At 35.1% G+C, this 20,532-nt stretch overlaps 1 protein-coding gene across 1 annotated transcript; it reads right to left on the bottom strand.

Annotated features, from left to right (window-relative positions):
• Positions 1 to 2,593: 2,593 nt before the first annotated feature.
• Positions 2,594 to 19,977, bottom strand: LOC149227251 (uncharacterized). Its single transcript, XM_089377729.1, has 5 exons — positions 19,602 to 19,977; positions 19,306 to 19,345; positions 13,892 to 13,989; positions 3,530 to 3,846; positions 2,594 to 3,405 (listed from the first exon to the last, which is right to left on the bottom strand). The coding sequence occupies exons 2-5, from the start codon at positions 19,312 to 19,314 to the stop codon at positions 2,921 to 2,923; spliced, it is 909 nt and encodes a 302-aa protein (XP_089233855.1). The 5' UTR covers positions 19,315 to 19,345; positions 19,602 to 19,977; the 3' UTR covers positions 2,594 to 2,920.
• Between the last annotated feature and the right edge of the window lie 555 nt (positions 19,978 to 20,532).

Raw genomic sequence — 20,532 nt, 5'->3', positions numbered from 1 at the left:
ACTAAGGCAAGGATCTCTTTAAAGTATGACTAGTGCATTTTGACAATGGAACAAATGCCTATTCTCAACCTTGGAAAAACTCTTTCTATCGAGGTGCCCTCACCACCTTATTAGGACCATACAGTGCAACTTACTCCATCCACTCTAGCAAGGGAATTCCTTCAAAGACTACCAACACTAAGAACAATAGCAATTTGGATCATACACCTCTTCACTACATGCTCCTCCAACATCGGGGTAAGATCATTCTCACTACAGTTCAACTCCTGTCTTCACATTCCTACAAATTGGACCACTCATGAGATACTTCGATCTATGGACTAGCACTACAAAACCCAACGACCTATTTCTATCTAGAATTCTTATATTCTTTCAACTCTCCTAATCCCTCTAACTCAACTCCCATGTTATCATCACACTCTTCTCAAGCCCTTGTTCCTCAAGTTCACATGTCTCTCTCTGTCATCGGATTATCCTATTCCCAAACATTTGCCCCTCTTTCTTCACCTCAAACAACGTTTTCTCAACAGTATGACCCACAACAATCCCTCAACCTCTCACTGTGGCAAGGGCATAAGCCGCCTCTCCATCACTTCTCCCTCACCCAACAATCCTCCCCCTATCACCCAACAAAGAGCCCAAAATCAAGCCAAGTAATCCCAAGCTCGCTAGAGCAAATCCTTCCAAAAATGGTGCTCCAAGAAATTGCCCATTATAAAGCCCTAGTTAGGCAGGATCGCAAGTACACTTATGATCAACATATGCAAGTTGAAACTCAACAATAGATTCCAAACACAAGCACTTCCAATTGTGCCAAATTTGTAGGCAATCAATGTCTACTGGCACGCCAAGATTCTTCTTGGGCACATTCTGGCAACTTATCGCACAGACTAGGAGTAGAACATTTACAAGCTTGCTGAATTTGAAGACAAACTAGAAGTTATGGATAAAAGCCCGATATGCTCCTCAAGATGTCCAATCATAACTCATTTTTAGTCAGAGTTGCATAATCCTCCTATCCTATATTCTTTTTTTCTAACTAATTCTTTCATCAAACAAAATCAACAAAACTTAAAAATCTTAGTGTTCAATCTCTAGTCTAGCCTTCTTCAAAGTTCACCAAAAATAGAAGCTTTGTAACCTTTTGATAATAGTAATGCAAAATATATATATATATAATTGTTATTATTTTGTATATATATATTAACAAAATATTTTATTAAAAAATAAATAAATATCAAAATTTTAAAATTAATTTATATATAAAAATATATATATATAAACTTTTCAAATTAAAATTAGATATGTAAAAGCAACGTTAATCATATAATATATATATATATATATATATGAGAAGGTGACCCCAAAAAATATCAATATCAATGATATTAATTAACAATGAAATGATAATATAATATAAATAATATATATATATATATATATGAGAAGGTGACCCCAAAAAAATATCAATATCAATGAAGTTAATTAACAATGAAATGATTTTGGCCGTCTTTTTTAATTTTATTTAAAATTTGTAAAAAAAATTAAAAATTTAAGTTTAATTATTAAAATTGAATAGTTAAATTATTAAAATTGAATAATTAAAATATTAAAATTAAGAATAAATATGAAGAAATATGAATGTGACAGGAATATATAATTTGGATACATGAATGTGTATAAACATATGAAGTATGGATACAAAAATGTGCAGATAAATATGTATGTGAAAAAAATATAAGTATTTTAAATGGGGGGCGAGTCCCCTGAAGAAGCTTGTATTAGCCCAGTGTACAATATTTACATTATATACAACTGTCAGATCATTCACATCAATCACATCATACAGATATGTATGTGAAAGAAATATAAGTACTATAATGCATAATTCGAAAAATAATCGTGTGGCAAATGATTAGATAATGATAAAGTAAAATGGATAAAAAAAAAAAAAGAATATGAATGCTGTAGTTTACTTACATATTTTGAAATTTTTCCAACCATATTTTCAGATAATATTTGTCTAAACTTCAGTGAGAATTTATTGAAATCACAATCTTGTTAAATTCCCCACAATTCAAGTACCCAAAAAGTGTTTCAAAAGCTGAATCCACATATAATCAAAAATACATTTTAAACAACAAAATATCACAATTTGACCAAAAATTATTTAACCAAATTTAAGCCAAAAACCCCTGCGAGGATTTATTGAAATCTCAAACTCAAGTCTCCACAATCCAAGTGCCCAAAAAAAATTTCAGAGACTGAATTTATACATACAATCAAAAACACATTTCAAACAGTAAAATATTACAATTTAACCAAATTCCAACCAAAAACTCCTTTAAGTCTCCACAATCCAAGTGTCCAAAAAAAAATTGGAAACTAAATTTATACATACAATCAAAAACACATTTCAAACAATAAAATATTACAAATTAACCAAAAATCATTTAACCAAATTCCAACCAATAACTCTAAACTATATACTATATATTTTTCTTTTACTCACAAAAACAAAATAGAAACAACTCATCAAATATTTACGACATACTCAATATGGTTAGGAAAACATGGGACAATGAACAAAAAATTTCAACAAAAACTGAAACAGTTGCATGCTTTTGAATATATGCCATAGATGTTATCGGAACACCTCAATCGCTAAACAGTGTATTGTACTGAATTTCACTAATGGTATTCTCACATTCTACACAGAGTAGATACTGGAATTTGGGAGAGCACGGGCTTTCTAGGATTAAATTTTGAACCACAAGCCTATGGTCCGTGAGTCTTACATATCTAAAAAGTGCGAGTAGAATACCACTGCCTTTGTCATCATCATCCCAGTACTGGAAATTACAAACAGTTCATACCAACTAGGAATTCAACCTAGTTTAACCAGTGATACTGGTTTGTTTTAACCCTGAGATGGTGTAGCACTGAGAGTAGCATGTTTCTCCATTACTCGACGTGTTGCAATGGCCGCTGCTTCACTGGCCCGCAAACTGCCATTAGCCATTAAAGTAGCAAATTCAGAAGTAATTTCTTCTTGAACTTTGGCCCGTGCATCACCCAAGGGATCTTCTGGTTGAGCTCCACCCTCCAAACAGTTTGATCCACTTTCACCCGTAGCTTCATTACAATTATTGGGCCCTTTGGCATCTGAGTTGGTTGAGTCATCTAATAGATGACTGACAGGTTTAACTGTAGGTGGTATATTGCTGCTAACATTAGTTTCAACTTTTACTGATTCGGACACCCCTCTATATTCTTTCTTGTTTGGGGATTTTGATATTCCTCGCTGCTGCACAAGGTTGGACGTGGGTAACGAAGCACCCATATGAGGAACTTGAGGTACCCCTCCATATCTTAGAGTAGCTTCAAACTGCATTATCATTGGCACTGCTTCACAGAAAATGGGAAAATACAAATGAAAAAAAAATGAGTTAGTGATATAACGCTCAAGCTCAGCAACATTCTTCGCATCCACTCTTCTGCATAAACATCTGTATTGAAAACGACTTACTTATTAAAGGGCCCATTGGGCTGTTCATCACTTCTTGTGGGAGCCTAAGGATGAAATCTGGGATGTTGCAGCCAACCAAAAACTGTGCAACCTCATTGCTGAAGTTGTTACAGTTATGGTGCAACAAACTATATGTTTCAGCTGTATAGCGAGGGCTTATTTCTTCCAGGAATTCTTCAAACATTTCCATCGGGACGTGAGTGACACCCAACTCAACCACTTTCCACGGTTTTCCATATGGAGTTTGCCCTGTAGAGCTGTGTTGAATACCACCCCCAAAGTAATACTCCTTCCCATAAACTACCACACCGGTATGCCTGGGCATAAGAATAAAAACACATGCCAAATAATGTTCAGTGTAGAAAACAAAATCTTGGTGCATTCCAATTATTGTAATAGCATGGATCTATGTTAGTTTCATCATATCTGGAAAGTACCAGGAAAGCATTTTGTAAATTCAAGACGGATCCTTTCAATAGCCATTTGGCATGATTGCATGCATCAGAACAGCAATGGCTTAGTTATATCATATATGTACAAATTTCATATAGAATTCAACTTAACTCACATATATTTAAAAGTGGCTTTTGGTGTTTGAACAGCACGGGTACTGGATTTGTTAATCATTTAGTTTCAATGTTTGCAAATATTGGTATTATTTTAGAAATGAATCAACAAACGTCAAAACGTATGAAATCTTAGTGGAAATATGAGCAACAAGATAAGCAGGTAAAATAATTTTGCTCCGAAAATTCAAGTTTCATTGAAATATTTTTTGGATTTTACATCGAACACCTAGCAAACTTAAAAACCATTTTTCTGCTCGTATTAAGCATCAATAGCCATTGCTCAAATGCTTTTTTGCACCCCAAAAAAACACTAAAACCTCACCACATCAAATCCAAAGACTGCACTTTCACCATGCCATAAAACCTCTTAGATTCAGCAAGGTTAATTATTTTCTTGGCCACTACTTCCTCCAACATTTTTGGATGTCTTCTCTGTGCAAACCTTTCATGAAAAGTTCAAAGATCATTCAAAGTAATATTCAAATTGCAAAGTTTATCATTTTTTATGAAATAGCTCTATGGGTTAGCTCAATTGGTCGAGTTCGCATTGCTAAAGCACCTCGCTGATAGAGAGTCGTAATGAGGTCGCGGAATCAATTCTCCTCAAGAGCCTCAAGGTTAGGCTTTGCTAATAAACCAATAGGATGTGATCCTTTCAAGTAGATCTACCTAGATATTTCTTTAAATTCAAAAAAAAAACACAAAAAAACAAAACAGACAAACATTTCCATGGATCAATTTAGGCCACTTGGAAGAAATCATTTTCCATGGACTAATTTAGGCCACTGTGGATAACCATTCTAACCATTGTGTAGAGATCAAAAGGTACCCTTATAGATTCATAATTTTTTTTATTGTAGAAGATTTAATTTTAGAAAATATGAAAACACGTTACAAGCCTATCAGCAGAAAATGTCAAAACTATACTGCAGAAAATGTCAAAACTATACTGATTGCAAACCAAAACCCAGGAATGATAAAAATTCACTTAAAAGTTAAAAGGCATGTGCTACCGACGAAGACATCAATTTAGGCCACTTAGAAGAAATCATTTTCCATGGATTAATTTAGGCCACTGTGAATAACCATTCTAACCAGTGTAGAGATTTAGAGGGACCATTATAGATTCATATTTTTTTATTGTAAGAGATTCAATTTTAGAAAGTATGAAAACACGTTAAAAGCCTATCGGCAGAAAATGTCACAACTACGTATACTGATTGCAAACCAAAACCCAGGAATGATAAAAATCCACTTAAAAAGGCATGTGCTACCGACAAAAATGGAAACAAGGCCACGCAATTTTTGGAATTTTCATTTTTAAAATATCCACAAGGAAAATTTGCATAATTTAGCTTTGACTCCTTGTGCTCCTTAAACCCCAGGACCTTGGTCATATCAAATGCGATATGTGACCAGGAAATACAAAGATGGGCATGGACTTGCAGTGGCCATCCAACGAGATCTCGTATTGTAAAGACGTTTTGAACGTGTGTCCCCCAAATATTTTACCAAATCCACCATAGTGACAATGTTAATACATTTGAAATGTATAAGACTAACCAAATTTCAGACAGCCAAAGTCAAACTTTTGATGTCATGCCACATAGACAGGAAACACTTTTCCAACTCCAGTCACTAACTTCAAAAAAATAAATGAAAACGAAAAACTTTTATTAATGTCAGACTTGATGCAAGAATGCAATTTAATTAGAATTGTTTCTAAGGTTCTAAATTGTTAGAACTATTCTAAATCAAAATTGGTCATCAGTCCGACCTCCACATTGAGTTAAGCACATTTGAGTTGATTTCTTTGCATGATAGGTCCATTAAAGTGGTCAATGGTTACTGAAGACTGATGGTATTCAAGCCTTTGCACATATTGCCTCTTGCCATCCTTAATTAGCTGAAGCAACATTCACTGGTAGGATACTACATAGAGAGCATCTCTAGTGCCTTCAGCCTTTAACCTGCTTGGCCTACTCGACATCAATTATAGGAATTTTATGACTACGTTATACCATACAAATTGTTTATCCTCCATGACTACTAAATATCCCTAACTTGATCCTGCCCACCCTTTAAATAAATGAGGGGATATAAATGACAACTTCTGGTAGAGACCTCCTTTCATGAGATTCCCTCTTTATATGTAACTAAGTGTTCTTGGTCAAAATATAACTTAAACATGCAGGTCGACTAACAGTGACATCTACTTAGCCTCGTCGATATCTTCCGATTGTTTAATTTAGTATATACAACTAATCCAAAATCCCACACTTTCAGCGAGTTAGGAGACAGTCTCATTGACTGGATGTTCATCGTCACTATTAGTTCATTTATGACCAACGAAACTACACGAAAATAGTCGTAGTAATTTATAATCTACTAAAACCAAAACATAAATTTGCAAACAATGGCAGGATATTACAGACATTTGTCTCGCAACCAAGGGACTATTGAAGCTTATAAAAGCAATAGCATGTGCCCAATCGTTATATGTTAATGTGCAAAAGTAGTTTTTGAAGTTTCGGTAAAAGAAAAAGAAGATTACAATATAGGACACGTCTCTGAGTAAGTAAGAAGGGCCCAAGGGACCAGGGGATGAAATCACTCTAGAGATCGTTATATATTAATGTGAAAAAGTAGTTTTTGAAGCTTATAAAAGGGCAATTGAAGCTTATAAAAGCAATAGCATGTATGATGTGCCCAATCGTTATATATTAATGTGCAAAAAGTAGTTTTTGAAGTTTCGGTAAAAGAAAAAGAAGATTACAATATAGGACACGTCTCTGAGTAAGTAAGAAGGACCCAAGGGACCAGGGGATGAAATCACTCTAGAGATCGTTATATATTAATGCGAAAAAGTAGTTTTTGAAGTTCGGGTACAAGAAAAAGAAGATTACAATATAGGATACGTCTCTTAGTAAGTAAGAAGGGCCCAAGGGACCACACGATGAAATCACATTTAAAATAAAGAAAGGAAAAGATTACAAAAGCACTTGAAGAAAATCCGATGGAAAGGCTTAAAAAAGAAGACGAAACTAATGAATTGCATGTTGGAAAGCTAGAGAAAGAAAAATCAAATGAAAACTCCAAGCTTGAGTTAGAAGAATACCCTAAAGAAAAACTTGAAAAAAAACCCAATAAGGACATAAAAAGGAAGAAGTAGCTAAAGTGTTGAATAATCAAATAAAGAAGATTCAATGACAAAGGTTGCTATATATCACCACCTGCACCATTTAGAGAAACAACAGTCATCAAAATAAGGGTGTGAGAAGTAGCTAAAGTGTTGAATAATCAAATAAAGAAGATTCAATGACAAAAGTTGCTATATATCACCACCTGCACCATTTAGGGAAACAACAGTCATCAAAACAAGGGTGTGGACGTCAACAAAACTTCATATGGGGCAACATGGAATCAAAAAGGCAGCCAATATGAAGGCACATCAAAGACTAAAAGCAATGCGTGGAGATATCAAAGCATCACAGCAAAGACATGGGTCCAAAGAAGAAACTAGGATCAAAATCGAGAAAAGACTACTACAATTAGACCCTATCTCCACATTTGGCTATATTGTTAGTAGGTTATATTATATGGCTTCTTCCCATGTTTTGAGGATGAAACATGCCAATGCCAAAGGGGATGGAATGTAATATACCTAAGGAAGATAATATGGACTACATAGGGATGTATCCAAAGGTATAATTAATGTAATATGGCCATAATAATGTAATAGGTCTACTTTCTAATTAAAAGGAAATAATATAATAACAAGGCGCAGTTGGCATAAGGTCCCTAGAAATACTCATAAGAAAGTATAAATACATGAGTATCATTGTGTTCAATGTGTATTGGATTGTACTGTCCTGCAATAACCATGGTTTGTGGAGTGATCCCTTCCATAGGGAGCATTTGATGGTGTTATCTTACCTTAAGGGTTCTTCTCTCTATATTCTTGTGTTGTTCATGGTGAGTTCTTTTAATATCTTTTGTGTTTGAAGACTAATATTTGGAAATTTTCATGGTGGAATCTCTCTTACATCTTTGAAGCTTTACTACAAAAATTCAAGACATCTCAAGAGGTGAAAGTCTCAATGATACATGATATGATTTCCCTTATCATGTGCATGCTAAACATATGGGGCACTCATCCCATGACTTTAAATATTTGTGATTATACCATCCAATTAGTTGTACCAATATGTAATTAACAACTTCACTTTGTCCCTCTATTTGCAAATGGAAGGAGATACTCCTTTTTAACTTGGTGTCACTCATTTCTTTTTACATCTCACTTATCATCTAACCCTCTAGCCTCTAAGACCCCCCATCAATAATTGGCTCACAAGCAAGTTTGAACTCATGTGGGGAGTATAATAGTTTTCCTCTCAACCACTTGAGGTAGACCCAATTGAGATATCTCGATGTCCATCACTATCGACAATGTGATCCAAAGGTGGTTGAGAAAGTTAGGGTCCCTATGTAACATAATAGATGTAAACAACCCAACATTCACACATGTAAAAACAATGTTGTTGCATCTTACCCCATAACCAAAATTTTGCAAGGAATAAACACATACATATTTCTTTTATCAACAATCATAAATATCTAATTGTGATGACATTGTGTTCCTGACAACCATCCTACAAAATAAATAGAATCTCTCTCCCATGGTTTCAAAGGACATTGGAAGTGACATCTAAGTTCCAAATTTTGGTTTGGAGGCTTAGAGATGCTCCACAACGCACATTGTCTAATGCGTTCTTAGCATTTGCTTGCATGCAATTCCACTAGAGTCACCTCTATAGGTTGGCCAAGGTCTTATTCATAAGAAAATCCCTTACTACCCTTTATCAACTAGAGTTGGCATTCCCTTTTAGGAACATAAATCTAGGTAGTAATAGAGCATACCATCTTCCGTATGGAATCTATGTTTGCATTATGACACATTATCTACATCGACACCCCCCATTGCGTCCATGAATCAATGCCACTCACGATCAACATCATACATATTCATGAAATACTAGACTTCAAGTGTATCAAGTTGAAAAATGACAACACCATTGGTACCCTTTATCCAATATCCCTTTGCTTTCCACATACCTAGCCTTAGCCTATACATCACCCAATGTGCTAGTATTGAACAATTGAACAATGATATATCTTTTTGGATGAGGCTATGTAATTCTTTGAAATATTTGCATTATTGCTTCTTTCTCCTCCACAATCAGTAATTTGATTGCGAGCCAATGGAATTCTATCATATCTCTTTTACCTTTTTACCTTTGTTTATGTTAAAGATACTGCTACTTGCTTTTCATATCTTGTTCATACCGAATGAGATGGAACTACTTTTCAATGTTTTCTTAAAACAATTCCAAAGGTCATAGGCAACTTTCCTTATGATATTGTCTCTAAGTAAAACTCTACCACCATGGCAATGCATCCCCTACCAATTTCAATTGGTGCATAAAGAGTGGTTATTTCGAGCAAAGGTTATGTGGTTAAGGGAAGGAACTTCGATTGACTCACCACTCTTTCATTGAATCTTAAGGCGGCAAGGATTGGCCCAAAAGAATCGAGTATAACCCAATGGGGGTCCACTTGTGGGAGGTTGGATGAGTAGAGATGATGATTTTGAAGGGGTTGATGTGTATTGATTAACACTAAGGTGGACAATGAAGAAAGGATTGACAGGTTTTGTATGGAGAAGTAGATGATGAAGGATGGATCGATGAGTAAAAAAATTATTGGCATCGATTAGGTAGTGTTGGTGGCGTTGATCGATATTAGTTAATGACAAGGCATTGGGAGTTGTTGGAATTAGCAAGCCTAAAATTGTTGGCATTGGTAGGACTAAGGTTGTTAAGAAAAGGAAGGTTGTTGGTGGGAGGAAGGTTGTTGATATTAGTGGGAGGAAGGCAATCACTGCTCAAGAGAAAGTGATTGGATCTAGCAACACCAAATATAGGTTGCAGAACGGGAATATGTTGTCATTATTGGTGGTAAAAAGAGATGATATAGTAAGTGTTAGTGATTTATTCTTGGTAGGAAGCTATTTAAAAAGGCATAAGAAGTGCCAAGGGGGTTCTTTGGCTTCCAAACTGCAAATCACTCAATTAGTTAGTTGGGTGCAAGCATTAGTTTGAAGAGACTAACAAAAGGCATGAAATAGTTGCTTGCTCATTACATGTTTTGTCCTACTAGGAAGGTTATGTCTCAAGGCATGAGGAATTCAATTACAATGTGAATGTGCAAAGCCCTACGACACCCCTTTTGTCTAATTTGTGCAAGGAGGTCTTGGACCCATCTATGTTAATGAAATTTTGGAATTTGTAATCATGGAGTGTTTTTTTGGTTTAATGAAGGGTGTACCTTGTTTCTTCATGGTAATGTTGTTTTTTTGGCCAATGGTTGAACACATGCTATTGCGTTAATAATCTTTAATTGTCATTTATTTAGCCCTATGTCTGCAAGGCAAAGTTCTACAATATTTTTCTATTGTTTGCAAAGCTATGTTTCGCGGTTAGGAGCTTATTTAATCTATTACAGATAGTTCCATTGGTTAGAAATGAGTTGACAAAGATGAATATGCATCTCATCAATGTGAGTAGATCCTATTTCATTGTAACCATTTGGAGTTGGGATCATAACTTTTGTTATAAAAGTGTTTCCCCTTTCACTAGTTAATTTATCTGAATTTATCTAAGGAGAGGTTTGATGGTGAATATTAGAAGTGGGTATTGTGCAAATGGAGATTCTTTTTGGGGATGTGTAGAAACCATTCATAGGGCAAGGATTGGTTTGAAAAATTCTATGTATAATCAACAAGGAAGAGTTTGAGTCTCCTCGTGCAACATTGATCATTGTGGAACAAATTTTGTCTCTTTGATGAAATATGCAACAAGAATTGATGCTTCTTTAGTACTTGGTTAACACCATGATTTCAATTATAATGCTTAATTCAGTGAGTATGGCTTTTTTGTCTCCACCAAGGATAGGTTTATTTGCCAACAATTCAACAATATCTTCCAATATATTTACCACCAACATATAGTTTGATCATCATCCCCAAATTTTGCCTCTAGTTGGGGTATGGTGGCTTCGACTAGTACAACCTTTTAGGGTAAAAACAAGGATATAAATTAAGCCATTTGGAACACTTAATGTTGAGAAGTTGAATGTTTGTTTGCATCAACTTAAGGTATGTTTCTCTAGAGAAGTATTTTTAAACTTGTGTAGGGTCAAAATGAACTATAACGCAAGAGTGGTGAGTCAATTGAAGTTCCTTCACTTAACCACATAACCGTTGCCCGAAACTATCCAATAACAAGTACTAGGACTCCTCTCTATACAAAAACTAAATTGTCTTCAACGTGCGTTACATGATTCCTAATAATATTCCACATCCAATTCTCGAAGCTTCTCTACTATGTTTGTCTAAAGACAAGGCATGTTATAACTTGATTTACAGAGTCATAATCCTTGACTATAGGGTTAAAGTATAACAAATAGGATTCACTTAAATACTTGATTATACCTCTAATGTACTTGTATTTTACATTACCTAGACCTTATTCATGTTTAAATTCAAGGAAAATGTATGTCATACAAGAAAATATAATAAATTCACTTGTCAATTTGATAGAGACAATTTTGCAAAAATTCTATTATAAATTTATATATACTCGAACAAAAAAAACAAATACAAATATTTTTAAACTTCATATTTAATCAAAAATATATCACATTAAATCTCGAGACTATACACATGCATGCATGCATATATATGGCCACTACTTTAGATTTAACAAAACTCAAATTTTCTTTACATACATATGCCACTACTTGAGATTCAACAAAATTCATTTTTTTCTTAAATCACCACATTGGGTAACTAAGCTTGTAGTCATAACTAAGGCTCTTTCGTTTCTTTTGTTTATGGTAGCTGAAAGGGGAGCACTATCATTATTGAATAGACAAATCACCACATTGGCTAACTAAGCTTGTAGTCACAACTAAGGTTCTTCGTTTCGTTTGTTTAAGGTAGCTGAAAGGGGAGCGCTATCATTATTGAATAGATAAATGCAAGACTCCAATTATCTTCCAAGGACATTCTAAAATCGATAAGATAACCTTCTGGATGGAGATGAGCACATATGGCAAAACTCCATTTGGTACATTAACAAAGTTCAACCCCATTTGGTACATTAACAAAGTTCACGTATGTATAGGGGAGATGTTACATTTTGCCCCCTTGCCTTCCCAAGTTTCTTTGTTCTAAAGAGACAATGTCGATGCTAATTTGGTAATGAATGGAGATAAAATGCATTAGTTAAAGAACAATGTTAATATGCCTCGCATTTGATGGGTACAACCTCATTTTTCTTCCGCAACAATCCTTTGATGTAATCATTATACATATAATGCACTAGCTCCATGTGAGCTATGTTTTAAGTATTCTACCAAGATGCTTACCTTCTTGTTCATAAACTTTGAAGAAAGCTCATTATTCCATCCAAATTGCATACACATGATTATGAATATGAATATGAAGACAACACATATCTCTCCCTTAATTTAAATGTGTTAACTCCACCCACGCTAAATATACTTTCAATAAATTAAAAATGCAAACATAGACAACTCTATTGACCACACACTGTCCATAACAAAATTTCGAGTTATGAGAAGAGTGTCACCAAAAGTAGGAAGTTGAAACTCATAATCCATTTGTGCTATGTCTCAACCTGGTCCTAAGATTGAAACTTAAGACATTTGCTATCTGAGATTTGAGAATGGCCTGTGAAAATGAAAAACTTAGGATGGCAAACTTTAAAGTTTATTAACTAGCATGAGAGAGTCTGCTTTACTTTCAATCCTGCTTATAATTTTACCAATCCCTGGCTCTTATCAAGCCATTTATGATTTTTTTCTCCATAAAAATAATTTTACTTCATAGATATAGTAATATACACAACAAGAATCACCATGTAGTTTTGCATTAATGGAACACCACAGAGGTAAGCAAGCTTCCCCTTCCAACATACGCAAGAAAAATCAACAGTATGCTTTATACATTTTATCTCTTTCATTTTCCGACATCATTTACCAAGAACTTCTGTTCAAATAAACATTCGGGGCACGCTTCACTTCATATCTTAAATAGAGCAAAGTAGCCATAACTACTGCAAGTTTTTAAACTTGGATAGCAATCTATAATGAACATATACTAATTCACACATAAAGCCAACTAGCCGGTTTAACAAAAACGACTTAACATGGTTTTCACTAAGCTTCTTCTAAGATTTCACACCCAACAATGATGGTCGATCATTCTGAAATTAAAAAATGTATCCCTGTTACCGAAAATGAAGTGCCATCAATGATACATATACATGTGGAAAATTCTATCTATTAATCTGTGTGGGTGTTCTATAGGCTTATTAAGCTAAACTAAACTAACTAATTTATCTAATATTTGCAATCCATTAATCATACATCTCTTGCTTGGCTATTGTAAAAACAGCAAGAAAGAATGGAAAAATAAGTATATTTCACAGAAATCGGTCTACATTAAATGAACTATAAGGTACAACTCTAATCAAGTTAAAAACATATAATGAGATTACAACCATGTCACGAGCGAAGGCCATTCTCCAATTTCCAAATTTACATGCAAATAATGTCCTCGAGTATTTCAAATTCCATATGTGCATGACATAGAAGTTGCTCATGAATATTGTTATGTGTTCAAACCTTAGAACTAAAATCTACTTACCAAATTCCTTCAATGGCTTTTCCAAGAAAAGTCGTTGAGAGTTGACGAGCAAGTCCTTGGCTTAGATCATAAACATTTACCATGACCTTCTCTCCTTCCTGCATGATGAGGATGTTTAGTAATTTCCTTCCATGTAATAATCTCACATGAATAAAAGCACAGGCATATTACACAAAGATACACAAGTAAACTCCTTTAAAAAAAATGAAAACACCCTCCCGAGGGGTGAGACGAAGTGAGGTGTTCCCCTTTATTTCGGCTGCAGAGAGAAATGGGTGTGATTCTATGCATTACATTTTGAACCTACTGTAAACTCCTTTTTAAAAAAATGAGATATTTATGCATTGCATTTTGAACGTACCGGCATGGTATCATGATATAACAAAACAAAAAACCACAAATGTATACCAAGCATACACATCCACGTGGGTGAATACAGACAAATATAGAATGCCATCATTCGTGCACAACAGCCACAGACTACATGAAAATATCCTTGTTTCCTCATGGACACGAACTAAGAATGGAAAGGATTCTCAGATGATATGCTGTTTCCAAGTCTTTAGTGATTATGTTCAGTTCGAATTCAAAATTTCCGATGAACTTCATTTATATATAAAAAGGATTTAGCTTAGGTAATGGGGAGAAATTGTTATTTTTTTTACCCAGATTCAATTCTTGCCTGTATTAATTTAGATAATCTGGAGAAATTATTATCTTTCTTATCCAAATTCAATTCTTGCAGATAATATTTTGAGTTCATAATATTTTAAGTTCATAATGAATAATATTCATACAATAACTTAAAACCTTAATTGTCTGAACAATCCATAAGAATAAAAACATATATTAAATATTTCTCACAATTATATATATATATAATATGAGAAATCATCGTTTCTCTTAACATTAATAAAATATTAATATGAATAACAGCCCCAATCAATAAACATGTATAACTCATGAATAACTTAATAATCCAAAAGAATAGCACATGTTTCTCAAACTTCATATACTTGCCGAAGCCTTGATCCTCAATGAAATAGAAATCCAATATAAGTCTATAAACTGTCATAATGCAAATCGGCCGACGATCGTTGGAGCATGAAAAAAAAGTCGAAAGTAATTGACTTGAAGCCTAAAAGCCTGAAAATCAAAGCCAAAGCCTTTAAGGCTTTACGAACTGTATTTACCATTTAGTAGAGGCAGTCAATCTCAGGCTTGAAGACCGACAAATAACATGTGAAAAATGAATGCCTAGGGTAGAGAGAGGTATAGGTTACGGGTGTAATAATTTTTTTACTTAAACTATTAAAACATAGAAAACCCTTCCTTGAACCCCAATTAAATTTGTTACTAAATTCGCTTTTACAAATTTGAATTCATTTAGGTTAACATTATGTTCACCTGTGGGGATTAACAAACTTGGGGTTCACCAAAATTCAAACACAAAGGTTCAAATTCAGCAAACCATATGACTTAGCTTATCACTCACCAATATGTGTGTCTTTACATTTAGAAGTGAAGTGCACTTCACAAACTACGTGGAAAATATGTGTCATGTAACATAATGTGTGTAACACTAAATACATTGTTTCTTTGTAAACATTTGCAAGGCATTTGACACAATTCTTTGACATTTGCTAATTAACAACCTTAAGGATCTAAGTCTTCCCACCTTGGTGATACTACTTGTGATAACACTTTACAAGTTTATCAATAGTAGGTACATGTAAGCCTTGGTGTGTGCAAGGGAATTCAAAGTAACATAGGAATTAAATAAGGTTTCCCATGACTTTACATGGATGAGCTAGAGGTAATTATATCAAGTACCTTGAGGATTGGCTCCACCGATGGCTTCCTTCTTTCTGGACTTTCTATTAGCTTTTGGGGTCACTCCAAAAGTGCTTTAACCATGTTAGGAGAGCACTAGGTCCCCTAATCCCTTGGCAATGCTTGATGGGCATATAGATGGTTCAACGAAGATGGATGCTTGACCTTGGTTAAAGTGCTAGCACAATGCCCTTACCTAGGAGGTTGTTACCCTAATGGACATGATGCCTAACTCATTGGGTGCACTGAATGGGGGATCAATTGCTTTATTAGGAGAGATATCTACCTAGGAGAAGCGGCACTAGGCACATGGAGGAGGGTACTTAACCCTAAGAGCATGGGACCATGTGATATACACATTCGACATTGGATGCTTGGCATGAGGACACTTGGGTTAAGGAGCATACTTCACGAAGGTTGGTTGTAGACCTAAACACATGTTGAGGATGACCATTGGAGGATAGTGGTCACATTGGCACACATGTTGAGGAGAATTGGGCACAAAAGGACATGTGGCACACAATTAGAGGAAGGGTGCCCTACATGAAGATACATGAATGTTAGACCACCATGGAAGACGAGGCATTGGACTAACACCTTGTTGGAGAGCACACCATCTTAGAGGAGGGGATACAAGGGGGGCATTTCATGGATTGAATAAACCTTGTGCGATAATTGTTTATTATTGTATTGTAGAACACTCCTTGAAGAATTCCTTGATGGTTAACCATGTGGACACAAGATCTTGTTTTCTATGAGCCTCCCTCACCTACTCTATATATAAAGGGAGAAGAGAGCTCTTGTAATACCATTGTACTCTATTCTATCTTTGTCATCATCTTGAAGATATCTTGTAGGAAACAAAAAAACTAGGGCTACTACAAGACAAGAAAAGACAAAGACACATCTTGGATGCTCTTTAGATACTACTCATTATTTACTCAGGTTCGTGCTATGCAAGTATACCCTCAAAAAAAGAATATGACAATTGAGGAGATGATGGTTTATTTTGTGGCTCCTATTATAACACTAGGTTTCCAACAGTAGTAGAAGACAAGAAGAGTGGAGCTAACAACTTGGATGATATTGTAGCCTTGTTCATGTGGTGGATGGAGACTAGGGCAAGATCATGGGGAACCTAGCTTGATGAATCTTGAGCTTGGTGTGATGATTTGCTCCAAAGAAAACTCAATTATTGTATTCTTAATGTTCCATGGAAAGTCTTGATGCCAAAGTTGAAGAACTATGATTTCAGGAAACCCTAGGATGGACAAGTAAACTTGGAGGCCAACCATGTATTTATGTAATTCAACATGGCTATGGTTTGTAAACCCTTGTTAAAAAAGAGCATTGGTGTAGAGAACTAGTGTGATTATAAGCTTGGTATGTGCCAAGGAGACTTGCCAACGTTGATGCCAATTTGTTGAGAATCTTTGGTGAGTGAAAAGCTTTGCTTTAGTGTGATTCCTAGCTAGTCGGAATTGGTAGCTAAGGCTTTCCTATAATTTTCCAACTTCAATTTCAAGACATTAAGACAAGGATCCACCTCTTCACTTGTTGGTGACACCAACTCTTCTATGTGTGTACAAGATTTGAAGAACATAACTTCAAGTGCTAGACAATAACCGAATAGGGAGGGTAGTTATCCTAAAGTTTTCCAAGCACATTCATGCTAAGAGATCAATTATTTGAGCTATTATTCTTGCAAAATTTTGACATTACCACACTCATTGCTTTGGTGGTAATCCAACTAGTGATGATGATACAAAAGCTCATGTGAATGATGAACTTCTAGTTTGGTTGCCTAAGATATCCATGTCCACTTTGTTGTTCTTCTAGTTCTTGATATTGGTATGCTCGTTTCAAACAACTTTCTTAATAGATGCTCTAGAGCTTTCCAAGAGATAAAATAAGGGCATTCAAGTTGAGATTTACAAAGCCTACCTTTGGTCCATGTGGTCGAAGTCTTGCTTTCCCTAGGCTTTATCACTACTTGCATTTATATCTCCAATTCAAGGATGAATTAATTAAACCTCCTAGGTACACCAAACCTCAAATGCCTTGCAATCTAAACATCCCTCTAGCACAACCCAAAGCTCATTCCCATAGACTTCACAATAAGATGGACTACCATAATCCTAAAGAGCACTATAATTATAAAATTTATACTTTAGAGCCTAAGATCAAGGTGCATTTTGATGAGACCAAAAGATGGCTCTTCTATCTTTTTAGGGACTCACATAGGCTCCTTTTAGGTAGTCATGGAATGGCATGCACTAGGCCAATTACTTATTTCTTATGGCCTTCTCACACTTCAAAAGGGAAGGGAACCTTTGACCAACAACTTGGCTCGCGTAGACCCGTGAGGCATCACATATCCAAGGAAATCATTGGGGTCACACTGATCACATTTTATCATAGTGCTGAGTGCCAAAAAGCCTTTCCAATGTAGCAAGATTCTTCTCTTTCTATGTGACTTCCTTCTTGATGAGGTTCGTTGATTTTCCACATTTTGATAGGTTCAATCTTCCTTGTGCTGGGATTCTCTTATTTTTTATTAGGGTTTATTGCTATGTAATCCATGAAGTTGTGCTTGCAGTTTCTATATCATCTATCATATAATATATTATGGTGCTTTCAATGCCATGGGTCAATTTTGGCCTTGGTAGATATTAATATATATAAATAAAATTAATAAAGTAAAATGGGAAAAAAAAAATATGTTTAATACTTAAAAAATAAAAAATAAAATCATAATAAGACAACAGATGGAAAAAACATCAATCTTAACATCTTGATCCCCTATCTTTTAAGCAATGACCTAAGGTGCTTAACAAAACCAGGGTTAAGATGGATTTAGTTGCAACTTCGAGAACCTTCATCAAAGATCACTCTCTGCACTGAATTTGTACTTCTATAAAAAGATAAAACAAATGGAAAGTGTATCAAATACGTACATTGTGGCAATCTTCTCTACTTCTGGGGCTTTTCAATTCTGGTATATAAAAGTATTCTCGTTGCTATATGATGCCTATATTGCTCATGGACTAAGAAATCTAATGATAGAGGTCCTACATCCAAGCCAACACCCTTACAAACAATCCATAATTTTTTGAGAAAAGAAAGATGTGACTGCTCCTATAGAGGTTGAATATTATATGGAAAAAACTGATGGCTCTATTGCTCATGTATTGAGAAATCTAATGAGAGAAGTCCTACATCCAGGCCAACGCCCCTAAAAACAATCCAGATTTTTCGAGAAAAGAAATATAGGGCTGCTCCTACACAGCTTGAAAATTATACGGAAAATTGGAGCATGTTTCTGGTAAAATTATGTGCGACGGACGGTACTCTTCAGTATTGCTGTAATCACAACGAAAATTGAATATACTGCATCCATGAAGAGCTTGAAAAGAGTCCTTCACAGAAATGGGCAAAGGAAATATCATCGAAGGAATAGGATATTGCCTTATAATATGAAAATGGTGAAAGAGAAAATAAAAACTGCAGAAGCAACCATAAAAGCTAAGCAGAGAATTTCCTTGAAATGTTCAGAGTACAGAAAGGAACAGAATACATACCTCAGCCATATTTTCAAGAGAATAAGCTTAAGCTGCACACCTGAAACACCCCCAATGTAATCAATTAGCTACCACAGACTATCCCTGACCCCAACATAAATCCCCAAAACACATTCCACATGCTAAAACTGGAAGAATTAAACTCTAATTTTATACCCAACAGATACTAACATGAATCGATCTACAAATCACCGGACTAATATCTGTCAAACGACAACTACAAACGATGAGATCTGAATCTGTTGCCATTCACTGCTAAAACACAAATTGTGGTCAAACTCCATCCAAATAATTACCTGAGATAACCTGGAAATCGCTGAAAGTGTAGTGCAATGCAATGCAATGTGGGTTGCTCAATGCCGAAAATGGGCAATGGGTCTCTCAGACATAGCATTTATAGCAAACTCCCGCCCGAAACACGGAAGAAGGTCAGGTGTCGGGAACATTCTGGAGGCGTCCCTTGTGGCAGAGCAGGGGCATCCCCGGAGCGTGGACCAAACGCTAACTCCCTCGTCCCTTTTGGGTGAATTTTTTAACTTTCTTGAGCGGGTTTTCTCACATTTTTCGTTGGAATCAAACAGTTATAATTTCATCGTGTCAGAATTCAATCTCATTCCATTAACTATGTATTTTAGATCATTTTCAATCAATCTAAACAGTAAAATTCAATCTAAACAACCCATTATTAGAATTTAAAATTCGTTTATCCACCCATCTCATAATTTTAAATCAATCTAAACCGTAAATTTCAATCTCAACAACCAATTATTAATTTAAAATTCGTTTATCCAACAATCCCAACTTAACTGTCAATTTTTTCAATTCAAACAACCAGTTATATCACAATATAGATTCCTGTACCCACGAATCCCGAAACGCCTGAAATGCATCTAAACTGGACACGAAGCATTTTAGATGTACCATCACCGTATTGTGATTGGCTAAAACCCTCCACGTGGCCGCATGTTAGACGAGAGTTTTTACAAGTTTCGACGACACCAACCATAGAGTCTAGAAACTTCGATATTTCCAACTGCTTTGGTTTGACCGAATAATATTTTCATTTGTATTATTATATGCCATATTAATTTGGATTTGTTAGGTGTTTGGAGAGGTTAACTTTACAAATTAGCTCGGAAAATAATAGAAATTTTGATAGGATTATGATAAAATTTGATAGGATTTTTTAAAAATATGGGTTATAGTTGTCAAACTTTAAGATTTTGG

The sequence above is a fragment of the Pinus tabuliformis genome, chromosome J (assembly GCF_031772625.1).
Source record: "Pinus tabuliformis cultivar Carrire ecotype Pingquan chromosome J, CPIR1, whole genome shotgun sequence".
Taxonomy (NCBI): Eukaryota; Viridiplantae; Streptophyta; class Pinopsida; order Pinales; family Pinaceae; genus Pinus; species Pinus tabuliformis.
The sequence above is the reverse complement of the archived record's forward strand: the minus strand, read 5'-3'. Positions and strand labels throughout refer to the sequence as shown.

Bases quoted from the DNA above. Each gene is read 5' to 3' on its own strand.
- LOC149227251 (XM_089377729.1), bottom strand. The intron at 3,847-13,891 runs GTAAGTAGATTT...TCTTATGCCCAG, and splicing joins AAAGCCATTGAAGGAATTTG to GCATACCGGTGTGGTAGTTT. The intron at 3,406-3,529 runs GTAAGTCGTTTT...TCTGTGAAGCAG, and splicing joins CCCAATGGGCCCTTTAATAA to TGCCAATGATAATGCAGTTT.